This window comes from Bufo gargarizans, chromosome 4 (genome assembly GCF_014858855.1).
Source record: "Bufo gargarizans isolate SCDJY-AF-19 chromosome 4, ASM1485885v1, whole genome shotgun sequence".
Classification (NCBI taxonomy): domain Eukaryota; kingdom Metazoa; phylum Chordata; class Amphibia; order Anura; family Bufonidae; genus Bufo; species Bufo gargarizans.
This window is the reverse complement of record NC_058083.1, coordinates 228,631,599-228,658,616: the sequence shown is the minus strand read 5'-3', so window position 1 is coordinate 228,658,616 and position 27,018 is coordinate 228,631,599. Positions and strand designations below refer to the sequence as shown.

Genomic DNA, 27,018 nt, shown 5'->3' with positions numbered 1-27,018 from the left:
CATTTTTGCATTTTCATCGTGCATTATTATCCGAAGTTCTGAGTGATCTTGCAGCAGTTCTTAGGTTTACTCTTTTTTTCTCTTTTTAGACCATTGAAATGATTGAAAAAGAACAGCGTGAAGTTGAGCGGCGTCCAATCACCAAAATTACACATAAAGGGGAGATTGAAATAGAAAGTGATGCTCCTATGAAAGAACCAGAAGCCATGGACACGGAGGTACATCTGTCTTTCCACTTCTGCTCAAGCTTTTTCTGTATTCATTGTTTCAGTATTTTGTTACTATACAGGTTTGCACCTATTACCAGAGCTGCTTCTGTGGGAAACCACATACAATAACTGATTGTCTCTTTTGCATCCAGTTTTCCAACTTCATTTTTTCTCCCAATGAAGTTAGTGGGAAAAAAGCAGAGCAAAAATGTCATGAATAAGGCCGCTGTATTTATAAGAAAAAGGCAGCACATTATAGAGGACTGGGCTTCTCTAAGTATTACTGTGTGTATAGGCTTTTGTCACACAGTAAAAAATGTGAACTTTATCTGATACAGCCACTTGCTCTTTTTCTGCCTTGGAGCTTTAGTTAAGTTATACCACTGATCATTTTTTTTCCCATATCTTTGTGTTTTCTCCATTGCAGTTAGTGGGAAAAACCAGAACAAAATGGCATTAATAAGGCCTGTTGTATTTAGCCTCTCCTCAACATCCGCCTTGTAATACCTCTTTTCTTAGGACTATGCTGTGCTTTTCCTTGATTATTCTTGCTGGAAGTTATGAATTAATTACTGGCAGTTTGCGATGAATATCGAGGTGGGTGTTTGCATTTGGGCATGTGTCCCTGCACAGTCCAACACTATCCAATCAGTGCCACTAGTGTCTGACTCTGCAAGGAGACCCCCCCCCCCCCCCAAACTGGTAACGCCCATCTGGCCTTTAATTGCTGGAAATTCATTCATAAGTTCTAGCGGGAATAATAAAGGAATGGCATGACAGATTCTCCAGAATTAATTAGTAAAACACATGTCAGTAGAGGTTACAGGTCCCCTTTAAAAGACAAAAAAAGCAGCACACCCTGTCTGTATACACAGTGCTTAAAACCTTAAAAAAAAACTGGCAGAACAGCCATGCTTTGGTCCCCTCGTCCCCAAAAATCATAATTTCAAGGGATCAAAAAATATATATGTACCCTAGAATGGTACCAATGAAAATGTCACATCATCCCGCAAAAAACAAGTCCTCGCTCAAGACCATTGTCAGAGAAATTAAAAAAAATGTAATGCTCTTTGGCGACTCAAAAACATGACCCCCCCCACCCCCCAAAGATGCGGGTAACCCTGTAATAAAACCCAAAAGGCAATGGCATAGTTGCTGCCTTTTCTTTATCGTTCTTTCCAAAAAGCAATATAAAAAGTGAGCAAAAAGTCATTTGTACCCCAAAATAGAATCAATGATAATGACAACTGATCCAGCAAAAAAATAAGTCCTCACAGAGCTAAATGAATGTAGTATTGTCATATGGTGTGACTATATGTGATTATTGACATATTTTCAGATTGCCTAATTTCAAAGGGGCTTTCTGGGATTTTCATATTGATGGCTTATCTTCAGGATCAGTCATCAATATCAGATAGGCAGGGGTCCGATTCCTAGTGCCCCCACTGGTCAGATCAATGAAGAGGTCACTGTGTTCTGGTGAGCTTAGGCCTCTTCCAAGGCTATGTGACGTCACATTCATCGGTTATGGGTGCAGCTCAATCCCATTCAAGTGAATGGGGCTAAGCTGCTATAGCAGGCACAACCTCTGTCACATGGATGGCACTGTGCTTAGTAAGCTTTGAGGAGACCTCATCACTTACCCAGGGGTCTGCTGAGCATTACGACTTCCTCAAATAGCTGGTCGGCATGGGTTCTGGGATTCGGATCCTGTGGATAGGTCTTCAATATGAAAATCCTCTTAAAAAGCATTCAGAAAATATGCCAATAATCACAGTGGTATACACAATATGACAAATCTGGCGCAGTTTACAGCACCGATTTGTGGCTTAGCATTTTTGGGGTGCACGTTGTTACATTTTACACCATGCCCCTCTTTCCTCTAAACCAGGGATCAGCAACCTCTGGCACTCCAGCTGTTCTGAAACTACAACTCCCAGAATGCTTCCTTCACTTCAAGAACAGTTACCAGAACAGCTAAGCAAGCGTGCATGCTGGGAGTTGTAGTTTTGCAGCATCTGGAGTACCCCTGTTGTAAACTATTCCCTATGGTTCTGGCATGGGACAGCTTTGAGCATGTCAGAGTCATCTGTCGTCATTTAACCAACATAAGTGGAAAATTGCTAAAATATCTTGTCCTATAAACCAAAAAATTGCAGCGTTAAAAGGTTGTACCCATTACAGACTCTTTCCCCCTATCCTCAGTAAAGGGGATAAGCGTCTAATTGGTGTAGGCCCAGCTGAGTACAAGTGTGTGGCTATCCTCATTAATCCCATAGAGTTGAATGGAGCAACAGCGCAAATATGTGACTGCCACTTCAATCAAACGATGGAAGACAGGTCAAACCCCTGCCGATAAGACACTTGCCACCTATCCTGTGGATGTGTGTCATGGAGCAATCCCTTTAAGGGGTTAAACTGTGTGTATAATTGGCTTTATAAAAAGCAGTTAGGAGATATGCAACTTCCTGTTATATTCCTCTTTTGTTGGCCTGTAAATCAGAAATGATGTGGGATACTGGTCTTAGCATATTGCTCTCAAACCGGTTGAGAGGATGTGTCCCATCCGGACCAGTTAGGGCAGGTACCCTGCTTGGTACCCCCTCCATTAGCCATTGTCACTATAAAGAGCAGCTCCATTACACTGTAGGGAATTGGTTCCTATAAGGGTGGGTTCACATCATGTTTTTCCCACCCTTTTAATGTATACAAAACACATATATGTTAAATGGATGCCTCAGACTGATGCCATATAGTGGCATCCGTTCACCATAGTTACATTGTGAAAAAATAAATAAATATAAAAACGTGGTGTGCTGCGTTTTTGTAACGTATACGTCAAACTGAGGCATATAACGTGTGAAACCACCATTAATTTGCTACATCCCTAAGCATAGCTGCTGTTTGCCAGACACAGTGCCTAAGCTTGGTGACGTTCTGACTGGTCAAAGCTGAATGGACAGCGTGGTAGGTGGCATCAATCACACCTTTGTCTTTATGGCATACCTTAGTGTCTCATTACAGAACTACTGTTAGCCTAGATATTGCCTTTATTGTACCCCTATCTGTCTTAAGTTTCAGGAATCTGTTGCAAAACCAGTTGAGAAGGAAGAAGAAGTTCAGAAAGAAAAAGAGGATCCTGTGGAATCTACATCAGATACAACAGCCCAGCACAAAAATCATCTCTTTGATCTGAATTGCAAAATCTGCACAGGTTTGTTACTTTGTGGAAGTTGTGCCAACCTTGGTCAAGGAACCAGATCAATGTTAGATCTGTATCAGGGAAAGAATTCTGCCAGTTGGGCCAGGTTCTCTTACCTCCGCTTTTTAAAATCACAGCCAGATGGCTGAACCAGCTTTTGGCCGGATCCATGAGCTCTCTGCTTTGCCATTTGCTGCACAAGCCACGGGTCTGGTCTGGGCTTTAACCTGTGCAGACTGCCAGGGCCATAGGCTCGAAGAGACTCCAGACCTCGCTCAGGTAGTGAGTAAAATCCATTTTTCCCCACATACCTTCTGGGAGCACAGTCTGGCACTATTCCCGGGCTCACTTCACTGCAATGTATTGTAGTATTTTTGGTACAAGCCTACCAGTACTTCCAAGGGTTACTTTGCGTTAAAAAGATTGCTCAGCAGTCTAACTTCCTTCATTCCTCTTCAGACCTCCTTGATATGCAGTTTGCAACCTGCTCATAGTTTCAGACTTTTCTCATGTGAACATGGCCCTTTCAGTGATCCAGTCCCTGCTGCCCCTGTGTACGGGACTCTCCCCTCTCTGAACTCTGTTGCTGTCTGAGAGCTCCCCACCCCCTCCCCTGTAGATTGTGCTCTCTTTCTACTCTGATGATGCCAGTGTGTGCCTTCTCCCTACAGGTTTCTATCATGGCTTCTTGCCTCGCTCTCTATACAGTCTTTGTCACTTCTTCCCCTGCAGACTTTTCTCATGTGAACATGGCCCTTTCAGTGATCCAGTCCCTGCTGCCCCTGTGTATGGGACTCTCCCCTCTCTGAACTCTGTTGCTGTCTGAGAGCTCCCCACCCCCTCCCCTGTAGATTGTGCTCTCTTTCTACTCTGATGATGCCAGTGTGTGCCTTCTCCCTACAGGTTTCTATCATGGCTTCTTGCCTCGCTCTCTATGCAGTCTTTGTCGCTTCTTACCCTGCAGACTTTTCTCATGTGAACATGGCCCTTTCAGTGATCCAGTCCCTGCTGCCCCTGTGTATGGGACTCTCCCCTCTCTGAACTCTGTTGCTGTCTGAGAGCTCCCCACCCCCTCCCCTGTAGATTGTGCTCTCTTTCTACTCTGATGATGCCAGTGTGCGCCTTCTCCCTACAGGTTTCTATCATGGCTTCTTGCCTCGCTCTCTATGCAGTCTTTGTCGCTTCTTACCCTGCAGACTTTTCTCATGTGAACATGGCCCTTTCAGTGATCCAGACCCTGCTGCCCCTGTGTATGGGACTCTCCCCTCTCTGAACTCTGTTGCTGTCTGAGAGCTCCCCACCCCCTCCCCTGTAGATTGTGCTCTCTTTCTACTCTGATGATGCCAGTGTGCGCCTTCTCCCTACAGGTTTCTATCATGGCTTCTTGCCTCGCTCTCTATGCAGTCTTTGTCGCTTCTTACCCTGCAGACTTTTCTCATGTGAACATGGCCCTTTCAGTGATCCAGTCCCTGCTGCCCCTGTGTATGGGACTCTCCCCTCTCTGAACTCTGTTGCTGTCTGAGAGCTCCCCACCCCCTCCCCTGTAGATTGTGCTCTCTTTCTACTCTGATGATGCCAGTGTGTGCCTTCTCCCTACAGGTTTCTATCATGGCTTCTTGCCTCGCTCTCTATGCAGTCTTTGTCGCTTCTTCCCCTGCAGACTTTTCTCATGTGAACATGGCCCTTTCAGTGATCCAGTCCCTGCTGCCCCTGTGTATGGGACTCTCCCCTCTCTGAACTCTGTTGCTGTCTGAGAGCTCCCCACCCCCTCCCCTGTAGATTGTGCTCTCTTTCTACTCTGATGATGCCAGTGTGCGCCTTCTCCCTACAGGTTTCTATCATGGCTTCTTGCCTCGCTCTCTATGCAGTCTTTGTCGCTTCTTACCCTGCAGACTTTTCTCATGTGAACATGGCCCTTTCAGTGATCCAGACCCTGCTGCCCCTGTGTATGGGACTCTCCCCTCTCTGAACTCTGTTGCTGTCTGAGAGCTTCCCACCCCCTCCCCTGTAGATTGTGCTCTCTTTCTACTCTGATGATGCCAGTGTGCGCCTTCTCCCTACAGGTTTCTATCATGGCTTCTTGCCTCGCTCTCTATGCAGTCTTTGTCGCTTCTTACCCTGCAGACTTTTCTCATGTGAACATGGCCCTTTCAGTGATCCAGTCCCTGCTGCCCCTGTGTATGGGACTCTCCCCTCTCTGAACTCTGTTGCTGTCTGAGAGCTCCCCACCCCCTCCCCTGTAGATTGTGCTCTCTTTCTACTCTGATGATGCCAGTGTGTGCCTTCTCCCTACAGGTTTCTATCATGGCTTCTTGCCTCGCTCTCTATGCAGTCTTTGTCGCTTCTTACCCTGCAGACTTTTCTCATGTGAACATGGCCCTTTCAGTGATCCAGACCCTGCTGCCCCTGTGTATGGGACTCTCCCCTCTCTGAACTCTGTTGCTGTCTGAGAGCTCCCCACCCCCTCCCCTGTAGATTGTGCTCTCTTTCTACTCTGATGATGCCAGTGTGTGCCTTCTCCCTACAGGTTTCTATCATGGCTTCTTGCCTCGCTCTCTATGCAGTCTTTGTCGCTTCTTACCCTGCAGACTTTTGGTCTTCTCCTCCTCTAAAACTGTTTATTTTGCCATCTGCTACCTTCTGCTTAAATCTCTTACATAGAGTGGAGATAAGGGGAGGGCAGAAAGCCCTGAAGCAGTATACCGTTGGGTAAATGTCAGAAACCACCAGCTTTCTAAAGCCGTTCATATTTAAGGAAGACTGTTTTAGAAAGCTTTTTATCCCCTTAGTGCATTGTGACATATTTGTATGTTACATGTGTGCGTGGAGTGACCGATCCGTACATGGCAGGAGTCAGATATGTCTGCAATGTCCAGGATCGGATGGCTATCAGGGGAGATGAGGATTGCGCAGTGCAGGCCCCTTTCCATGGCCCGGTTTAGCAATTGATGTATCGGTCCTTCCTGACAAGTGCTTGCCAGTGGAGGAGAAAGCTGCAATCTTCCTACTGAGAACACATGTCTGCTCGCCCCACACTATTTTACTGTGAAGGAAACATTAGTGAAAAAGCTGCACTGAGGATCATTGGGGGTCCTGGACATAACTTTCTACAGGGAGAATCCCCTTAAAGGGACTGGGAAATGAACAGAAATACATGGTGACCTGCTTTTCATCTCTTCAGCTGCAGATCTGCGAGTTCCTGAGCTCTTCTTCTGTCATCCAAGATGGCTGCACTACTTCTGCCTGATGCAGACCGTGCATTTAGTAGCTCAAGACACTTACTGCAGCCCTTGGATTGGCAAGCACAGCTAACATGAAGAGTACTGGCCAATCCAAGAGCGGAGCTGGACAAGTAGGAAGAGTCTTGGATTACTGATGTACAATATACATCAGATGAGATGATCTGCAACTAAAAAAATGAAAAGGGGTCACCATGTATTTGTTTAGTTCATTCCGCAGGACCATCACCTCTCATCATGTCTGTTTTAGCAACTACTTGCATGGAATAACAATTCTGAAGCATCTATTGTGTGTTGTGTCATTCCTTAAATATTCCTTCTAGAAAGTTATGAATGAATTGCTATCAGTTTGCAATGAAGGTGTCCATCTGGATGTTCTCATTTTGGGGGGGGGGGGGGGGGGGGGTTGTCCCTGCACAGTCTGACATTATCCAGTCAGCATTGCCAATGGCAGATTATGCAGGAACAACTAGTAACACCCACCTGGATCTTCTTCATTCAAAACTGCTAGCAATTAATTTAGAACTTCTAACAGGACTAATAAAGGATTGGTTTATCATAGTCATAAAACTATGTTCCTTAGTTTAAGACCTGCGAAGGGAAAAGATACCTACCTGCTTCCCGGTGCTGGCTCCTTCTCTCCTCAGGCTTGGCTTATCTGCTCTGCTCCCAGGATGTAAACTTCCATTTTGATGACGCTGCAGTCAATTGCTGGCCGCACCGGTGACCTGTCCCTCTTGCGTCACACAACCATTTGACATGACGGAAGGGGAGCAGGTCACCTCTGCGGCCGGTAATTGGTTGCAGCAAAGAGAAAGTTTACATCCTGGGAGCCAAGTGAAGAAGCTGAGGGGAGAAGGAACCCCCCGCCCTCATATACATGTTAACTATAATGAAATCAATTTTTATTTTTTTAAGGCCGTATGGCCCCTCCTGCTGAAGATCTGTCACCTAAGAAAGCAAAATTGGCCACCAATGTCATTCATAAGCAGTCAGATACTGAAGCTGATAATGGAACTGAAACTGCTTCAAGTGTGCCTGGTTCTCTGGATGTAGACATGTTAGAAACCGAAAAATCGGACTCTCCAAAGGACACCCTGTTCTCAGCAGCCAGGTACCTATGGTTTAATGGGATTCAAACAGTGTTTTGTTATCATATTTAAAGGGAGTGTGTCATCAGAAACTGACCATTTGTTCCAGTCTCCATTTTTTGTTAAACATATTTTTAAAGCATTTTTGGTGTTTTTTTTCTTAATTTTCTCACAATTTTAAAGAAATGCTGAAATTTAGCAGTTTTTTCCCCCTATACAGATCACTTTTGAGCAGTCATCTCATTATCATCACAGGCAGGATAACGATGTAAGATAACAGCTCTGCATAGATAACACAGGATACATTGTACACAAATGGTGATGGTCACAGCTTATCTACTCCCTCTCTATAACATATATTTTTTCTGGCCGGCCATGCATTTTGGTGGAATTAACAGAAAAAAGCTGCAATTTTGACTATTTTGGGGGGGGGGGGGGAGAGACAATGTTCACCATACAGGATAAGATATGTGACCGTTTTTTGGGGCTATTTCGTTAGATTTTTTATTTATTTTTTCCAAACTATTTTTGTAAATTTTTTTTCCAGTAGGGAGCTTGAACATGTGAACCTCTGATCGCCCATATAATACACTGTAGTGCTCCTGTATTGCAATGTATTTTATCAGTGCAGGATATACATTGTTAGGCCTCTGGTTGCCTCTTGAAGTCCATAGTATTTTTGTTCTGGTTACAGAATATTATTTGTATGATTATTGTTGATGTGCATTAAAAATCAATGTGTAATGTTAAATGGTTCTTTTTTGTGTAATTTCATAGCTCTGAGTCATTTAGTATTATGGACACAGCTGAAGATGAATCTACTTTTTTAGCCCGTTTAACCTACATTTGGAAAGGATTTCTTAATATGCCTTCTGTAGCGAAATTTGTCATCAAGGCTTACCCCGTGTCTGGGTCACTGGAGCATTTATCAGAGGTGAGAAAAAATTTGATTTAGTTTTAAATTGTGATGGTTGTTATTATAGTGCTTTTTAGTTATATGCATTATATGTCTACCTTTTAAAAAATAGAAATGATGTACTAAAAAAAGCTAATATTGTGTAACACATCACATTTCTTATTTTGCCCCCATCCTGTATTACATTCCAGAGCTGTATAAAAGGGGTTCAGTATATACAATTTTTCCTAAAGGCTGGGAGTGTGTTAAATTATAAAATAACAAATACCCATCTTAAGGCTACTTTCACACTAGCGTTTTTACTGGATCCGGCAGGGTTCAGCAAAAAACGCTTCCGTTACTGATAATACAACCATCTGCATCCATTATGAACGGACTCTGTTGTATTATCTTTAACATTGCCAAGACAGATCCATCATTAACTCCATTGAAAATCAATGGGGGACGGATCCGTTTTCTATTGTGGCAGATTGTGCCAGAGATAGCAAAATACAACAGGTTGCAGTTTGCTCTCCGGTATGGGAACGCAACTTAACGGAACGGAATGCGTTTTGGAGCATTACGTTCTGTTCAGTTCAGTTTTGTCCCCATTGACAATAAATGGGGACAAAACTGAAGCATTTTCTTCCGGTATTGAGCCCCTATGACTGATCTCAATACCGGAAAACTTAAACGCTAGTGTGAAAGTAGCCTAAGCCACCTCTGGTCCCTCTAGTCTCCGTTTACTTGTGGACATCTGTGACCTGCCATCTAAGCGATATTAATGTTATCACCAGTGATTGGCATCAGCCTCAGTTCAGACCCCCGTTAGCCTCATTTCAGACCCCTATTAGCTTCAGTTCCTACCCCCATTAGCCTCAGTGCAGACCTCCATCAGGCCTCAGATTGGACCCCTCCATCATCCTCAGATCGGACCCCCATCAGGCCTCAGATCAGGCATTAAAATGAATAAGCTTACCTCTCCTGCTCCGGATGGCACTGCCGCTCTGCAAATCCACTTGCCCACCACTTGTCTTCTTCCAGCCTGCGCTGCACTGTGACCTGACATTGCACATCGTCAGTTCATACTGTATGCCTACGTGCACTATATCCTCATGCTGTATGCAGTTAAGACAGAGTGCAGAGCGGGGCCCGGAAGAAGACAAGAGAAGGTGAGTACAGCCAGTACAGCGCTTCCCTCACCAGTCCCTGATGACCATGGTCCTTAGCATTTGGACTATAAGACGCACTGGCACCTTTTCCCCACTTTGGTGGTGGTGGGGTTTGTGCGTCTTTATAGTCTAAAAAAATACGGTAAAGAGAAGATTTGGGATGAACCCTTGTGACTCAAAATGTGGTAGGTTTTCTAACATACTTTTGACAAACATTATACGGCGGCCCTGCCGCCTTTATTTTACAAATACTGTGATGTTCTTACACTCGCGAGCAGCAATAATAACTAATTTGGATGCTCTTCATGTTGTTTTGTGTGACTTGGAAGGGGTTGGCCTCTTTTCTGATGAAGTTTCAGAAAGTGTCATGTCTAATATGTATTTGAACGTGTAAAATTGATCATTTCTTACCCAGTGACCACCTTTCCGGCTGCTTCCTCTTCTGCTCTGTTGCCAAATGTAATCAGCGCATGTGCAGATGCATGCACCATTATCTCCTGTATCTGCACATATGCTGAAGACATTCAATGCCAGCACCGCAGAAGAGATAGCGGAGGAGGCTGTCAAGTGGGGAAATTATTTGACCATTGGACCATCATGGAAGCCATGGACGTGGCAACTTTCAGCTTGCAATCTGGGGTGAGGAATGATTTTACACCTTCACCTATTGGATATCTGTATGGCCTATGTCTCCTCACGCCAATTAAGGCGCTCTCTCCCCAAGGAGAGATAGTACCCCCCAAATCCTGAAATTACAATAGAAAGTGGCAAACCCCTTTTAAGTGCGCTTCATTCATTTGCTGCGTATGGCAACTGTATATCTTAAAAGCTCTTACCAACCTGTATGAGTGTATTATGTTTCTCGCTAGTATCATTGGGGGACACAGACCGTGGGTATAGCTGCTTGCTGCCACTAGGAGGCGACACTAGGCTAAGAAGTGATAACTCCTCCCCCGCAGGCTATACCCCCTCCAGCCTGGAGAGAGCATATCAGTTTTTAGCTTAGTGTCGTAGGAGGCAGACCTCCCTGCTTTTGCAGGGCGGCTTACTTTTATTATTTTATCTTTTTCCTCTTTTAGGTTGGGGAAACAGAGTCGCCTAGCCACTCTGTCTACCCCGGGAGCAAGGCCGGTGTCGGAATCCCTCACCGCTCGCCCTCCCCAAGAAACGAAAGTGGACCAGGGCAGCCCAGCTCCCCTGCTTCCCGCCAGCCAAGGGGGTCACCTGAATCCGGCGAGACCCTCCGCCATTCCAGTCTCCTGCCACTTCGTGTGCCAGCGGCTGAAGAGGTGACCCTGCTGGTACTCTGAGAAAGGGTGAAGAGAAGAGGATGAAGATGGGGTGAGTAGTCCGTATTGGGTAAGTACCTCGGCCCTTCCCCTCCCCCTTCTCCGTTCCCCCCCGGTCACCTCATCATAAGATGGAGGACCTTTTTCCTCAGGTGGGCCATTCATGGTGAGGGCCCCACATTACCTCAGGCCCAATGTAGGTTTGGGCTTCTGTCCATACGGGGGGCCTGGGTTCTCCTCAGATTCTGGTCCAGTTGTACGGCCTGCGGGGTGAGCTCCCGCGGCCGATGTTCAGCCAGGGCACTTGCAGAGCGCCGCTCCGGTCACTCCACTCCCGGCCGGCTATTCGTTTGGCCGGCGCCAAAAATTTAGCCCCCGGCTCCTCTTCGGGCCTACCGGGATTCAGCCCGTGCAGTTGTTTTAGCTGCACGGGATGGGTTCCCGCAGCGAGAGTGGACACTCCCCCTCCAAATCAGTGGGCAGACATCGGCGGTTGCTCTTCAGGCCCCGCTGTGGTAACCGGCCGGCAGTACCGCCCGGTCGGCTGTGCGCCGAACTTTATGTCCCGGCTTTTGCGGCCTACTAGGCCGCAACTTTCATTCCAGTTATGGAGGGGGCGGGTTCGTCCTTTTGGCGCGGATTCTCCCCGACTAGCTGTCGCTCCTCCCCCAGGTGCCCCGCTGAGCTCCGCATCTGGTCCTCGGAGCTGGGTTAACCCTTTGTGGCAAGTCGTTTGTTTGCAGCCGGCACTGCATTATCTGAGTGTCCCCTTTCTGCATGCCAATTACCTTTGATTAGGAAGTTAACCCTAACCCCTTCCGGCCGGCATGTCCACCCTGGTGGTGGGGTATGGGGCTGGGCCCATGTCCTATCTGGACAGGGCAGGATTGCTCACAGTTTCCCAATCCGCCCTCCGGGGCTGTTTAGTTGAGAATGCACACATGAAGAATTCCCAGACCACCTTCTGGGTCGTCTGGTGTATAGGCCACCACAGGTGAAATCCAGGGGAGCACATCTGAGGGATTCCCAATCCGCCATACGGGCCGTTTGGTTGATAATGCTCCACCTGCACAAATACAGGGGAGCACATCTGAAGGATTCCCAATCCGCCCGCTGAGGCCGTTTGGTTGATAATGCTCCACCTGCACAAATGCAGGGGAGCACATCTGCAGGATTCCCAATCCGCCCGTTGGGCTGTTTGGTTGATATTACTCCACCTGCACACATACAGGGGAGCACATCTGGAGGATTCCCAATCCGCCCGCTGGGGCCGTTTGGTTGATAATACTCCACCTACAAAAATACAGGGGAGCGCATCTGAAGGATTCCCAATCCGCCCTACGGGGTCGTTTGGTTGATTAATGCTCCACCTGCACAAATACAGGGGAGCACATCTGAGGATTCCCAATCCGCCCGCTGAGGCCGTTGGTTGATAATACTCCACCTGCACGGATCCGGGGGAGCACATCTGAAGGATTCCCAATCCGCCCTACGGGGCCGTTTGGTTGATAATGCTCCACCTGCACGGATCCGGGGGGAACACAGATGCAGGATTCCCAATCCGCCCTACGGGGCCGTTTGGTTGATAATGCTCCACCTGCACAAGCCAGGGGAACACAGCTGCTGGATTCCCAATCCACCCTCTTGGGTCATTTGGTTGTTAATCCACATGCGCAATCCAATGGAGGACCTCTGGCAGTTCCCAATCCACCCTCCTGGATTGTGGGTCGATTGAGTACCGCCCACACAATCCTGTGAGCGGTCAGGTAGGGATGCCGATTCCACCTCCTGGGTGTTTTGATGGTTATATCACCGCTGTCACAGCCTGCAACTGCCATGGCTGGATGCTAAGAGGTAGAGCTGCGCACGAGCAGGACATTCCTCCTCGGTCTCCTCCGCACCTCCATCCTTCCTCATTAGGGTGATATTCAGAACCCTCCCTTCTGACAGGGGTTGGTTCTGAGGGAACAGTTCTGCGGACTCTGATATGAACCTTCTAGACTGCATCCATGCTACCGGCAGTACTGATTGTCTGCATTGCCCCTTCCTTAGGCGGCATTTGCTTTGCTACTGGATACAGTACTTACCCTTTGTATTCCCTCCTTTCACAGGTGGACTGACGGCACTTGCACTGGTCAGTGCCAGCCATTTGCGTCTCCCCTTTCGGTTGTTGATGGATTGCTGTTCCACTGGGTACAGTACTGGCGTTATGCATTAGCCTCTCTTATAGGAGGCGTTATGGCTTTATCGCGGGTGGCAATGTTTGCTGTAAGTATTACCACCTTGCTTAGGTGGAGGAATTCTCTACCCACCGGGAACGGGACTATTCGTATGCATTATCCTCTTCGATAGGGGTGTAATTCTCTGCCATAGGGGTCAATTCCTACTGGGTGCATTACCCCCTGCCATAGGTTAGGTACTGGCGCTAACCTCAGGATACAGTACTCCCTATATATTTTTCTCCCCTTCATGGGTGGAGTGGTTGCACTTCCATTGAGGGTAGTGCTTACAGTACGCGTTACCCCCTCCAGGGAGGGGGTTATTACACTACCGTTGGATGCGGTTCTGTTTATCTCCCTACCTTCCTTCCTTGACGGAGGGTTGCGCTACCACTGAATACTATTCAACAGTCGTGGCATTACCCCCTTCTACATCTAACGGGAAATCACTGAGCATCTATGCATGCTTTAATTCAACTAAGCCTCCGCACTAGATGCCGTGGCTTCCTTCACGGGTGGGCCGCGGCAACAGTCGTTGCCATTGGTGCCTGGTACTCTTCATCTAGAGGTATATGGATACTGGGACTGCTCCCATACTGTATCCTCCCGTCTCTTCTGGTACTGGTGGTTGGCGCAGATAGGTCGTTCCTTGTTCTCTTAAGGGAGTCGCTCAGCAGCTCTTCAGGTGCCCTAGATTCCCATCCCTATGGGCCTCCACCGTTCAGGTCGGTCAGAACTTGGTCCTCTACAGCGTGTGGGTGCACGCCATTATACAAATGTTGGGATTACGACCCAGCGAGCCCAAGGTTGCACTGACTCTGTATTCTGGGCCACCACTCTTCCTCATTAGGTGAGGGTGTTTTGCTGGCATTCTGCATTGACTACTACAGCGTGTTCTCTAAGTCAGGATGGCCGAGTGGTCTAATGTGCCAGACTCAAGAGTTAATCTCTTCCGTGTATGGGTGTTCGGGTCTCCAAATGGAGGCGTGGGTTCAGATCCCACTTCTGACAAAAAAAAAAAAAAAAAAAAAAAGCAAGGGTAGTTCTCACAAGGGCCGGAGATCGAACTCATGGCAGTGGGTCAGCCCCCTCAGATAGGGGTTCTACCCTGACACTGCTTCGGCGGTTGCTCTGGTTTTGCCCCCTTTTTAGATGGAATGCCTCAGAATGGCTCTGGTTGACTGAGTTAGCTTGGTTCCATGCTAGTTCTGGGTGTCCTTAGGCCTCTCCCTCAGTTTTACGCTGGGAGGAGCAGGCGGTAGCTATTACTGTACAAAGGGTATTTGCATCTCCACTACATGCTAGGGTTCCTACTGAACATTCCTATTGCACAGTTCCTTCGTCAGACGGCGGTTTCTTCCGACTCTGGGATTGGTATCCTGTACGGTGTGGCATCCTCCTCAGCTGGAGTGTGGCCTTTGCGTTACTCTGGCAGCTTCCTTTGTAAGGGCTCCTCCTCAAGGGTGTATTTCATTACCAAGAGATCTGTACAGTGCCAGTCCCTGATGGCAATGGGCTTGCCCTGACCTCTCAATGGTCTTCATTACTGTTAACTGTCCGTTGCTCTGACTACTATTGTTCTTGTGTCGTCAACTCGGGTTTTGCATTGGCGTCAGTGCCATAGCTATCAGCACCTTACTTGGGCGCGCTCGACTGGGTAGCTTAGTCCCTGTGGCACTCGTCTACCACTACGGTGATACTGTCCGTCAGATATGTTTACTTAGTCCCTGTGGCACTCGTCTACCACTACAGTGATTCCTTCCTTCAGTTATGGTTACTTCTGTGTCACATCAAGCGATGGTGGTCATTCCTTTCACTGCTCCTTCCGGGGGTGGACTACGGTCCCCCCAAGCCAGGCTGAGCGGGTGACTGTCACACCTTGTCACCACTGGTAGGGATTTCGTTCCTTGAACGGAACACCCCTATTTTTCTTTCCTGTCCTTCCTCTAGCTGGACTGCTGACCACCTTTTCCCTTCGGTCTCCTCGACCAGTGGCAATGGGTTGTATAGCTATGGAATCCGGGATCTATTTTTTTCCACGGAGAGTATTCTCTTATCTTGGTCTCTGCCCGGAAGTCAATATATGTCAATTATGGTTTTTTTTCCATTACCGGTTTCTTTTAACCAGAGGAGGATCCTGCGAACCTGGATTTTGGTTCCGCTCCCACAGTTGTGGTCTACGACCGGCTTCGCCCCGACGATCGGTAGATCGCTGGGGGCGTTTCAGGAACAAACAAGCCCCCCCTCTGGGACTTCTTCTTCTTCTTTTTGTACGTCCATTTGTCCTTTGTCATTTGCATCAGGCAGTGCTCCGCCAGAATTTTCTTTCTGGCGGAAGGTCACCGCTTTTCGGGTCTTCTCGGACATGGTTTTTCTCTTCTTTCTCCCTCGTATTTTAAGGGCGGGCTCTCCATCAGCCATCTATTTTGGCCTCGGAGATTTGCTGGTCCATATCTGGCGCGTTGGCGCGTTCCGCTGTATGGGTTTTCTGCCTGATTTTCTTGGAGGTCCTTGTCATAGCTGGCGTCTTCCAACGGGATGCTTTTTTTCCTGGGATGTCTGCCTGTCGGTTGCTTCCTAGCGGAGTGATGGCCTGGCTGTCCAGCGGTCGTCATTTCTCGGGTTCATCTACTCCAGACATCGCTTCTAGAGGGCAGCGTCTTGGTCTTCCGGCAAGTTCACCGAGTTTTTCGGGGGTCTTTTCTAGCCATCATCTGTTGCTGCTCCAGGCAGCAAGATCTTGCAGGCGGCAGCGGATGCCGCATCCTCGAGGGCGTTTTTTCTCCAGGGGCGTGTGATTTTTTTTTTCCCTCCCCGTGGACTGCTTTAGGATGTCCCACGGTCTGTGTCCCCCAATGATACTAGCGAGAAAACGAGATTTTTGTGAACTCACCTGTAAAATCTTTTTCTCGCGTAGTTCATTGGGGGACACAGCTCCCACCCAGTGTTCTGTTTGCCGCACATATTGGCGGTTGGTGGGCCAGTATGGTCCTCAGTTCTGGTGCATTCCGACTGATGTTTGTCAGTTGTGGGTTGTGTACTGTATTTTCATTATTGATTTTTTTCTCCTACTCCTATTGCTTGGGCACAAACTGATATGCTCTCTCCAGGCTGGAGGGGGTATAGCCTGCGGGGGAGGAGTTATCACTTCTTAGCCTAGTGTCGCCTCCTAGTGGCAGCAAGCAGCTATACCCACGGTCTGTGTCCCCCAATGAACTACGCGAGAAAAAGATTTTACAGGTGAGTTCACAAAAATCTCGTTTTTTGCGTTCTGCAAAAGATTGAAAGATCTAACCAAATGCAGACAGCACATGGACCACATCCTTAGTTTGCAGATCTGCGGTTTGCAAACTGCAGAATGTACACGGTGGTGTGTATGAGGCTTTACTGTGGCATTTGGGTACCGGATACTTATGCATTCAGTTTTTTCAGTCAGCATAGCGCTTGATCTGATTATTTCCATTCTTGGTATTCTGTGTATGAGCGTGTCCATTGTTTGCAATGGCAATAAGCCACGTAATGATGGCAGCTCTGAGCGATGATTCCGTGGCTCTGGATCATTGGTAAATAAGAAATACGCTTATCAAGACTGGCATTTTACACGCTGCTTACTTTATATGCATTGCAGTTAATAAGAGGAGCATGCCTCTTTATATCTATGGCACATCTCTGCAGGTCCGTCCAGCATGGGAGCTGGTGTAGATCTCTTCTATAATAAGGGCAAGTTTCCTGGTGTAGACTATAATACACGTGACGGACCTCCTACTCTGGCCCCTTGGAGTCGTCATAAAATGGACCGACTAAGACTCCAAATATTTATAATAAATTGGTACAGTTAGCTGAATGCAGTCTGTGCTGAATATATTTTCATAAGAATTTGGGAAATGATGAAATGTCCTATAAATGTCTGTACTATTACTGATCTAGGCTTTTAGTTGAGATGAACGTGTGCTGCCCTTTATGTAGATGCTCAGTAGTGAAGCTCCTCAGCTACAGATCAGAGGAAAAAGGCATTGGGAAGGAATGGCTGCACTCATCTCAGATCTGCTAGAGAAAACAGGATTAGGCTACATGCACACGGACGTTGTTTGTTTCAGTGTCCGTTACCTTTTTTTGCGGATAGGATGCAGACCCATTCATTTTAATGGGTCCGCAAAAAATGTCCGCATCAGTATGTCCGTTCTGTAGCCCCGCAAAAAAAAAAAAATAGAACATGTCCTATTCTTGTCCGTTTTAGGCATTGTTAGAATGGATCCGCAAAAGAAAAAAAAAAAAAAAAAAACATGGCATACGGATGTCATCCGTCTTTTATTTTTTTGCTGATCCGCAATTTGCAGACCTCAAAACACTTACGGTTGTGTGCATGTAGCCTTGAAGAGAACCTGTCGCCTCCAACAAACATCCCAAGCCGGCAGCAGTACCTGAGAGTAGCCAGCAGCATGTTTGTAACAATCCTTTTCTTCCTGCAGGCAGATGAAGCAAAAGCTGTAAAAACGTTCATTAATCCCCCGTGCTTCTCTAGTCGGGCTTGAAGTCACGGTAACCACGCCCCCTTGCCTGCCCCTTCACTGTGATTGACAGCGCTTAGGCACAACAGTTCGGCTGGCTTTGCCAAAATACCGGCTGTCAGTCACAGCGAAGGGGCAGGCAAGGGGGCGTGGTTACCGTGACTTCAAGCCCGACTAGAGAAGCACGCCGGCAGGGGATTAAATTTAAAGAACGTTTTCTGAGCTTTAGCCGCATCTGCCTTGAGGAAGAGAATTATCGTCTGAAACACACTGCTGGCTACTGTCAGGTACTATTGGCGGCTTGGGATGGTTTTTGGAGGTGACAGGTTCCCTTTAAAGAGATTTTCTCACTAGTTACAAAGATTAGCTTCCAACATAAATGGACAGTTAAAAGAAGACATTTTCTAAATCCATTGGTCAGTAGATTTTACTTTAGTCATGAACTCTCACTGCGTACCTGATTAGCTGAGAGCAGGAGTGACCTCCCCCCCAGGAATGAGGGAACTTAGAAGGTTTTGCAAGGTTACCTGCAGTAAGCAAAAGGTCCAAGTGTTGTGAGGACTGAGAAGCAAGGTTTACCTGTAATTGTGTTAGAGATCACAATCTCCTGCTCTGTCAGAGTACATTAATATATGCTAATAACTGCTGCCTGAGGAGACAGAGCGAGTGCAAACTGCCTGTCAGCCAGTGCATCAACGTGCTGAGAAAACCCCTTTAAGGCAAGTACTTTTTAGTATATCTAAACTTTCAATAAGCTGTGCATAAATCAATTGCCCAGTGCATGTTCTCTATGAGCTCATGTTTGGAGAGGTTAGCTGCTCCGATGGCTTCTGTATGCTATACATAGAATATAAGGGGGGAAACTGTTTTCTAACATCTCAAATTCAGAAATACAAATAAGCTTAAACATGCGCCATGTATGAGGGAGTGGGAGTCGGAGTTAGGGGAAATTGAGGAGTCGGAGTCAGGGCTTTGGCTTACCGACTCCACAGCCCTGGCAACAGCAGCATGCGCCAAAGTTTGTGACTTCTTGGCCCTTCTTTTCCGCCGCAAAGGGGTTGATAAATGCCCTACTGTATGTTTACAAAGGTGCTTATCTTTTTGTTCACGTAATATCTTGGTGGTATTACCCTTTTAATATTTTTATTGCATTTTGTATTTTATGATCAGGACCTTCCGGAAAGCATACAAGTAGGTGGAAGGATTTCCCCACAAACTGTTTGGGACTATGTAGAAAAGATAAAGGCCTCTGGAACAAAGGTAATATAATAGGGATTATCAGCACTTTTATGTAGTAATATATTTGACTAACATTTGGAAATACACATTATCATTTACATGTTTAACCTCTTCAGTACCGGTACGGCATATTGTCCTGGTACTCACATCATGTGTATTCCCCCCCGTGTCGACGATAGCCTCAAACTGCAGGTCAGGTCGCTTCCGGTGACGAGCCTGTGAGATTACGGAAGCTTTCTTAATTTAAAGGGGTTTTCCTCACATAAAGGGTCCATTCACACGTCCGTTTTTTCTTTCCTGATCTGTTCCGTTTTTTGCGGAACAGATCAGGACCAGATCTGGACCCATTCATTTTCAATGGGTCCTGGAAAAAATCGGACAGCACAATGTGTGCTGTCTGTTTCCGTTGTTCCGTTCCGCATGTCCGTTTAAATATAAAACATGTCCTATTCTTTTCCGCAAAATTCGGATCCTGGTACAATACAAAGTCAATGGATCCGCAAAAAACGGAAGACATTCGGATGTCATTCCGTATGTCATCCGTTTTATGCGGAATCCGTTCCTGGAAACACATAACAAATTTTTTTTATTTTATTTTTTTTTATTTTTTTTTCAAAGAAATCCAAAAACTTTATTTGATTATTGCAATTTATACATGGTTCCGTTTTTTGCGGATCCGCAAAAAACGGATGACATACGGAAACATTTTCAGGAACAACGGATCCGCAAAAAACGGACCGAAAATCGGGATATAGGAAAATACTGACGTGTGAATGTAGCCTAAATGTTATTTTAATACAAAATAGCATGGAAAAATTAGTTTACTAATTTACTTTCTGTAACAAAAATGTCCTGGTTGCAAATATTCCTTTTAGGCTAGTTTCACACTAGCGCTATACAACTGGCAGGCTGTACAGCCTCACGCAGCGGTTTTCTTCCAGCCGACTCTCTGCATTTTTGTTACGTTGCAGCCGGATCTCTGCCGGACTCCGTTATACTTAGTGGGACGGGACAGTGATACTTCCAGCAAAGAGATCCGACAGGCCGTTCCCTGCCAGAACAGACATGTACTGTGCTAGTGTGAAACTGGCCTTACTTCATTGTAATTGTGCCCCCTGGTGTTAAGGCCGAATACACACGGCCGTGTTCCGCGGCCGAGAGCGGTCCGTGGTATGCCGGCCTGGATTCCTGTTCAGAGCAGGAGCGCACGGCGTCATTGGTTGCTATGACGCCGTGCGCTTCATGCCGCTGCTGCACTACAGTAATAAAATATACAAGTGTAGTACTGTAACGCAGCGGCGGCATGAAGCGCACGGCGTCATAGCAACCAATGACGCTGTGCGCTCCTGCTCTGAACAGGAATTTATGCCGGCATACCACAGACCGCTCTCGGCTGCGGAACACGGCCGTGTGCATTCGGCCTAAATCTGTGTAGTAAAGTGCACACATTGCTACATAGCTAAAAGAGCAAGCCACACATGCTCACTTCCATCATTCATCTGCCACCAGGTGGATCCTTTAGTAGCTGTGACAGTTGCAGGGAGAGCTCTGGGCTCATGAATTAGGCCCCATGCACACGGCCGTGTGCGGGCCGTGGAACCGCGGCCTGGATCCCTCCTGAGAGCAGGAGCGCACGGAGTCACTGGTTGCTATGACGCCGTGCGCTCCCTGCTGCCGCCGCAATACAGTGGTACACTGGTATGATCTATACCAGTGTATTACTGTACTGTGCCGGCAGCAGGGAGCGCACGGCGTCATAGCAACCAGTGACGCCGTGCGCTCCTGCTCTCAGGAGGGATCCAGGCCGCGGTTCCACGGCCCGCACACGGCCGTGTGCATGGGGCCTTAGTCTGATAAATACTGGCCACGCTCCAGTAGCACAGCATTGGCAGCTGGCCTCTCATTGGAAAGAACATTTGGCAGGAGCAGTGTTGTAGAGAAACCTGTTTCTTAGCTGACCGCAGTCAGTCAGCTTTTCTGAGTAGATCTCTGGTGATGCTTAGACACATTAATCCCTTCAAGACCGGGTGATTTTCCATTTTTTTTCATTTTTGTTTTTCACTCCGAACCTTCCCAAAGCCATAACTTTTGTTTCTCGCCCAGTTTCCTTGGGGGACACAGAAGACCTTGGGTATAGCTCATCTCCATAGGAGGCGTGACACTAAGTGAAAACTGTTAAGCCCCTCCTCCACAGCTATACCCTCAGCCTGGAGAGAGAGGCTGCCAGTTTTTGCTTAGTGTCCAAGGAGGCAAGACACTCCCTGCTCTGCAGGGCTCTTTTCTCCTTTGTTGTTTTTAGAATTTTTGATTTTTACTTTTTCTTTTCTTTTTGTTCCAGAATACGGGACAACAGAGACGCACTAGACCTCTCTGTTTCTCCCGGGGTTGAGCTGCGCCAGTGCCGGTCATCCGCACTGCTGCCTCCCCCACAGAAGGCAAGGTGGACCAGGGCAGCCCAGCTCCCCTGCATCCCGCCAGCGCAAGGGTCGCCCGCACGCCAAGCCCCTCTTCCAGCGTCCTGCCACTACGGTGCCAGTAGCTGAAGGGGCGACCCTGCTGGAACGGACCGAGGGCGAAGACATCTGTGGTGAGAGAGTGGCTTCTCCAGCCCTACGTCCCCTCCCTCCCCGGTCTCCTGCGTGACTGACCCCCCATACTGGTAGCCTATCCGAGAGCGGAGAGGTGCAAGGTTTAGGCATTACCCATTGCTTTACCTAAGACAGTTTTAATATGTTTGTCTCTTATAGCAGAGTGGCTATAGGGTGGCCCTGCTGGACCTAGGGTGGTCCCTGGGGTGCCGCAAGGCGGCAATCTGCTCCCTCTCTCTCCCGCCATAGATCATACCGAAGAGGGGGCGCTTACCGGTGCGCTGCTCAGGACCTGCTGCCGCTCCTGACGGCATGGGTAATCCTGGGCGCAGCCAAAATTTAGTCCAGGCTTCGCGGCCTGCTGGCCCGCACCATCCGGTGCTCTTTCCTCGGGCCCCTGACTTTTCCGGGCCGCGGGGTGAGCACCCGCGGTCTGCATTGCATGTGCGCACTATGCTATAACTGGGCCGGCCGACCATCCGTCCGGTTGGCCGGACGCCGCAACTTTGGGCCCAGACATCGCAGCCTACTGGGCCGCACCTCACGCTCCTCTCGGGTCCCTGATTCTCCCGGCTGCCGGGTGGGCTCCCGCAGCCGGCATTGGATAGTGCTGTGTTCCAACGGGTCCCGGCCGGCCGTCGGTGCATTCTCTCATCCATGGCGGCGCGGCCGGCCGGGGCGCTGCATAGTTTGTTTAGCGGCCTGCTGCGCACTTCCGGCGCTCGGGTTGGGCACCCGCGACCGGTACGGGTGCTCCCGCGGCCGGCTTAGGCCCGGCCGATACTTTAAATACTTGCGGCCCCGGTCAGCCGGGCGACGCAAAAATTTAGGCCCCGGCTTCACGGTCTGCTAGGCCGCAACATTCTGGCCTCTGGGGGGGGGGGCGGGAACTCTCCAGGCGCGGATTCTTCCCGCCTGGAGGTTCCCCCACCCCCAGGGGTTCGCTGCGCCGCCCCCAGGCCAGATGCCGGTTAACCCTTGGGGTACTGGCCGGCTCCTGAGGGCCTGTACGACCTGTGCCCCTGTATGGTGGCCCCCTTTCTGCCTCAGGGAGGCTGTAATATTAATAAATAAATAATAATGATAATAAAAATAATAATAATAATAAAAAAAAAAAAAAAAAAAAAAAAAAAAAAAAAAATACTATTATTTTGTTTTAAATAACTGGACTTGTGGGCTGCGCAGGATGCGGGAGCCTCATCATTCAGACTGCTGTCTGTATGCATGCCCCCCTCTCTTAGGCGGTGTGTCGTGTTCCCCGGCCGCGGCGCCTCCCAGGCGGTTTTTTCTTGCCCTCGCCCGGGATTCGGCGCTGGCCAAGTGCATGCAGATTTTTTTCTGACCAGACTTCGTCACCCACTCCAGTTCTGGTGGCTGCAGGTGCATGACCCTCCTTCCTAGGCGGAATACTGCACTCTCCCTGGCTGCGGCCTGGCCTCATGCATGATCCCCCTTTTCTAGGCGGACTGCTGCACTCTCGCCGGATGCTGTGTTGGCCATATGCACGACCCCCTTCCACAGGCGGGACGCTGCACTCACTGGATTCGCTGCCGGCTTGTGCATGAACCCTTCCATAAGTGGAATATTGCACTCTTACCGGATACGGTGCTGGCCATGTGCATGAACCCCTTCCATGAGAGGTCTACTGCACTCTCCCCGGATAAGGAGGTGTACTGCACTTTCCCCGGTTACGGTGCCGGCCTTGTGCACGTTCCCCTTCCATGGGCGGAACACTGGATTCGCTGCCGGCCATGTGCATGAAACCTTCCATAGGCGGAATACTGCACTTTCACCGGATACGGTGCCGGCCGTGTGCGTGAACCCCTTTCATGGGTACACGGCACTCTCACTGGATCCGTTGCAGGCCATCTGCATGACCACCCCCCCTTCCGTAGGTGGTGTGCCGCACTCTCACTGGATTCGCTGCCGGCCATGGACATGTCTCCTTTCCTCAGGCGACATACGTGCACTCTCATCCATGGCGGCGCTCACTGGATGCGTGGCTGGCCATGTGCATGACCCCCTTTTCTGGGCGGAATACTGCACTCACTGGATGCGTTGCCGGTCAGGAGCCTGCCCTCTAACTTGGGTGGAATGCTGGCACTTCCATTGGATACGGTGCTGGTCTTGTGCTTAACCCCCCATTATTCCATGGGCGGCATTTTGCACGCTCACACGATCCACGGCTGTCCTTGTTTATGCTGTGCTGGACTGGTACACGTCCCCCGTCATTGGAGGAGTGGTGCACTCTCACGACATTCGGTGTTGGGTGGATTTTTTTGCACAATCACTTAATGATAGAATAACCTGTGCATGCCCCCTTTCACTAAAGTGGACCTTCCTGCGTTCTGCTGGATATGTGCGGCCGGAGTAGGTTCTGGCCTTGGCATCCCCCCCTTTTTTTTTTTTTTTTTTTTTTTTTTTTTTGGGCAGGCCTCTGCAGTGGTTGCCAGGTACATTTTCCCCCTTTTCTGGGCGGACTGTTTGCGTTCCATCGCATGCCGTGCTAGTCTTGTGCATGACTACCTTTCGGGTTGCACTTTGCACTTCCATTGCTACGGTTGGACTCTGGCTGATTCTTCGCTGAGTGACTATTTTTGCAGTGGGCGGACTTTCTTGTGCGCTCTATCCGTTGTTTGGGCCGTGTATGCCTTCTCCTCCCATTGGTGGGTTGGCCTTCTCACTGCTTACGGGGCTGCTCGTCCGTATGCCCCCCTTTATCCTGAGATGTACTTTTTTCTCTTGGGATATGGTGCTTCCAGCAAGCCTTGCACTATTCTCTAAAGAGCTCATTCGGTCCAACTGTGTGGGCCTGAGGTGGTGTCCAACAAACAGCAGATGAATGCCCAATGTATTCAAGGTACCTACCTTTTTTTATCAGTAGACGGGCTCTACTTGTTCGCTACTGCACCTGGCTGGGTGGTACTCATTCCTTTCGTGGCCCTTCCGCCCGGGGTGTGTTCGTGGTCCCTAGATGCGTACCCATTCGTTCTCCCGCGGCATTGTTCCCCTGCGCTAGTGGTCACATGCTCGAGAGTGCTGTTGTCTGCAGCGCCTCTCGAATTCTTCGTTGGCTCGTACAGGACTGCGATTCCCTTGCCTGCTGCAATTTCCTCCTCTTCGGATGCAGTGTGGTATGAGTCCTTCGTCTTGGCGCCTCTGCGCTTCTGTCTGATCTGCTGCCAGGTTCGGGCTGCTATTCTCTGGAAGGTCACCCAACTTCTCTTGGGTGCTCGATTACCCAGGTCCGGAGGACCTCCGCCTTGGGTTCGCCAAGGTATTCGCCTTCTGCGAGGCGGTGGACCGGGCGTCTCTCAGTGTAGCGGGTTCTGCTTTTCAGCTGGCCTGTGGCTTCCCTGTTGCCCTCCCCTCCTCCTTTCGGTTGGAGGGTGTTATGCCGGCCTCTGTCTCCGCTGCCTTATCTCGCCGGCTTTGTTTGGCTCCCGCTCGGTACGGATCACTCCGATGTGGCTTCCCGCCGGACTTCAGAGGCTGTTCTTTCACTGTCCTCCCCTCTGGGGAGAGCATGGTTGTTCATGTGGATGGTTCCGGTGTTCCTTTTGGCCTCGTGCTGTCTCCCTGGTTCACACTGGCTGTATTAGCTGTGTGCCTATTTACTGAGTCTACCGCGTGCTGTCCTCCCGCTGAGTGCAGATTGCATGGTCCTGCTGTAGACTTGCCTTCTTGATAACTTGGGGGGACTACCTTTTTCGATCCAGATTGTCCTTTGATCTCCCACACCGGGGCTGTACAACGTGGTTACATCAGCATGGACTTTTGCCTGTCTTCTCCTGGTATCTGGCGGATCCTTTGGGTTTTTTCCATCTGTCCTCTGCTCCCCCACTCGGGTGGATACGGGACAACGTTGTTCGAGGGCCGACGGGGCTAGTTTTGTCGACCCTTCTGCCCGTGTTACTGGTCTGCGCCTGATCACATTGGGTTTTCGCCCGCTTGCCAGGCGACTCCAGCGGGTTCGCTACTGTCCACTCCTGGCTGTGTTTCGTCCAGGATCTGTCGTAAGGCTTGGGGTTTTTTTGTATGGGGTTCTGTGGGGAGCTGTGCATTCCCCACTCTGAATTTCTCTCCCCATGGTTCTGTCGTTTACTTGGGGTGTCTAGTGTCGGCGCTGTTCTTCCTCTTCCAGCGTTCCCGGCCCTCTGGGCCTGCCAAGACCTCCTTCCTCGGAGTGGCTCTTTGGTTCCTCTGTACTGTCCTTCGGTACCGCCCTGGGACTATATACTGAGCTCTCGGCGCTCCAATCTTGTCCTTGGGGCCGTTACAGAGGTTCTCTCTACCCCCTCTGTCCGGTACGGTTGTGTTCTGTATCAGTCGTTTCTCTGACGGGTGCCGGAATGGCCCTTCTTTTGTTACGAGCCTTCTGTCTTTTCCAGGACAGGGCTGTTCTACATCCCGTTTTTCTTCGTTCGTTCCTTCCTTCCTTCCTTCTGAAGGTGGTGTTTGCCTTTCGCTTCAACACCTCACCTATTTGGACGTTGTTTGGGCCTTGCCGTTTTTTTCCTTGGAGATCTCCGACTCTTGTAGATGTTCGGCCTCTTGGGTTTCCAGGAGGTCTGTGCATAGGGTTGACGGACTCCAGGGTGGTTGTCCTCCGCTTGCTCAGATTGGCTATTGCTGGGGTTCCCGCACCTAGGGCAGGGTTCTGTCTTGGTGTCACCGTTCATTTCACCAGAGCGGTCGGTGCCTCCTGGGCCGGAGGCATTGGGCTTCGGCCATGCATTTGGGCAAGGCGGCCACAGGTCTACCTTGCACGCCTTGACAAGTTCTACAGGGTGCATACTCTGACTTTGGCAGATGCTGCCTGCCCCGCCTGGGTTTGCGGGCGGCGGTTCATTGATGCCTTTCGGGTGCTTCACCTTGGTGCTGTGGTCCCTCCCCCTTTTGGACTGCTTTTGAACGTCCCAAGGTCTTCTGTGTCCCCCAAGGAAACTGGGCGAGAAAACGAGATTTTTGTATAACTTACCAGTAAAATCTCTTTCTCGCTCTTTCCTTGGGGGACACAGCACCCACCCATTCATTGTTTTTCTCTGTACTGTTTCCAAGTTTTTGTTACCCGTTGGGTAGTTGGCTTGTTGGTTCCTTGTTGGACTTTGCCTTTTCTCACTGCTTGGACACGCAACTGGCAGCCTCTCTCTCCAGGCTGAGGGTATAGCTGTGGAGGAGGGGCTTAACAGTTTTCACTTAGTGTCACGCCTCCTATGGAGATGAGCTATACCCAAGGTCTTCTGTGTCCCCCAAGGAAAGAGCGAGAAAGAGATTTTACTGGTAAGTTATACAAAAATCTCGTTATTTCTCGCCGTGGGTATAGCTATGTCCTCTAGGAGGCGTTGACACTTGGCAGAAGTTGTT

At 49.1% G+C, this 27,018-nt stretch overlaps 1 protein-coding gene across 2 annotated transcripts in view; it reads left to right on the top strand.

The window, feature by feature from the left end:
* The window catches only part of PHF3 (PHD finger protein 3), a 76,778-nt gene that overhangs the window by 34,105 nt on the left and 15,655 nt on the right, over window positions 1–27,018 (top strand). For both annotated transcript variants that reach the window (XM_044292468.1, XM_044292467.1), the window contains exons 10-14: window positions 90–218; window positions 3,285–3,423; window positions 7,569–7,764; window positions 8,519–8,675; window positions 18,995–19,084. In XM_044292468.1, the coding sequence (XP_044148403.1) occupies window positions 90–218; window positions 3,285–3,423; window positions 7,569–7,764; window positions 8,519–8,675; window positions 18,995–19,084 (711 nt within the window). The remainder of the gene's footprint in view (window positions 1–89; window positions 219–3,284; window positions 3,424–7,568; window positions 7,765–8,518; window positions 8,676–18,994; window positions 19,085–27,018) is intronic.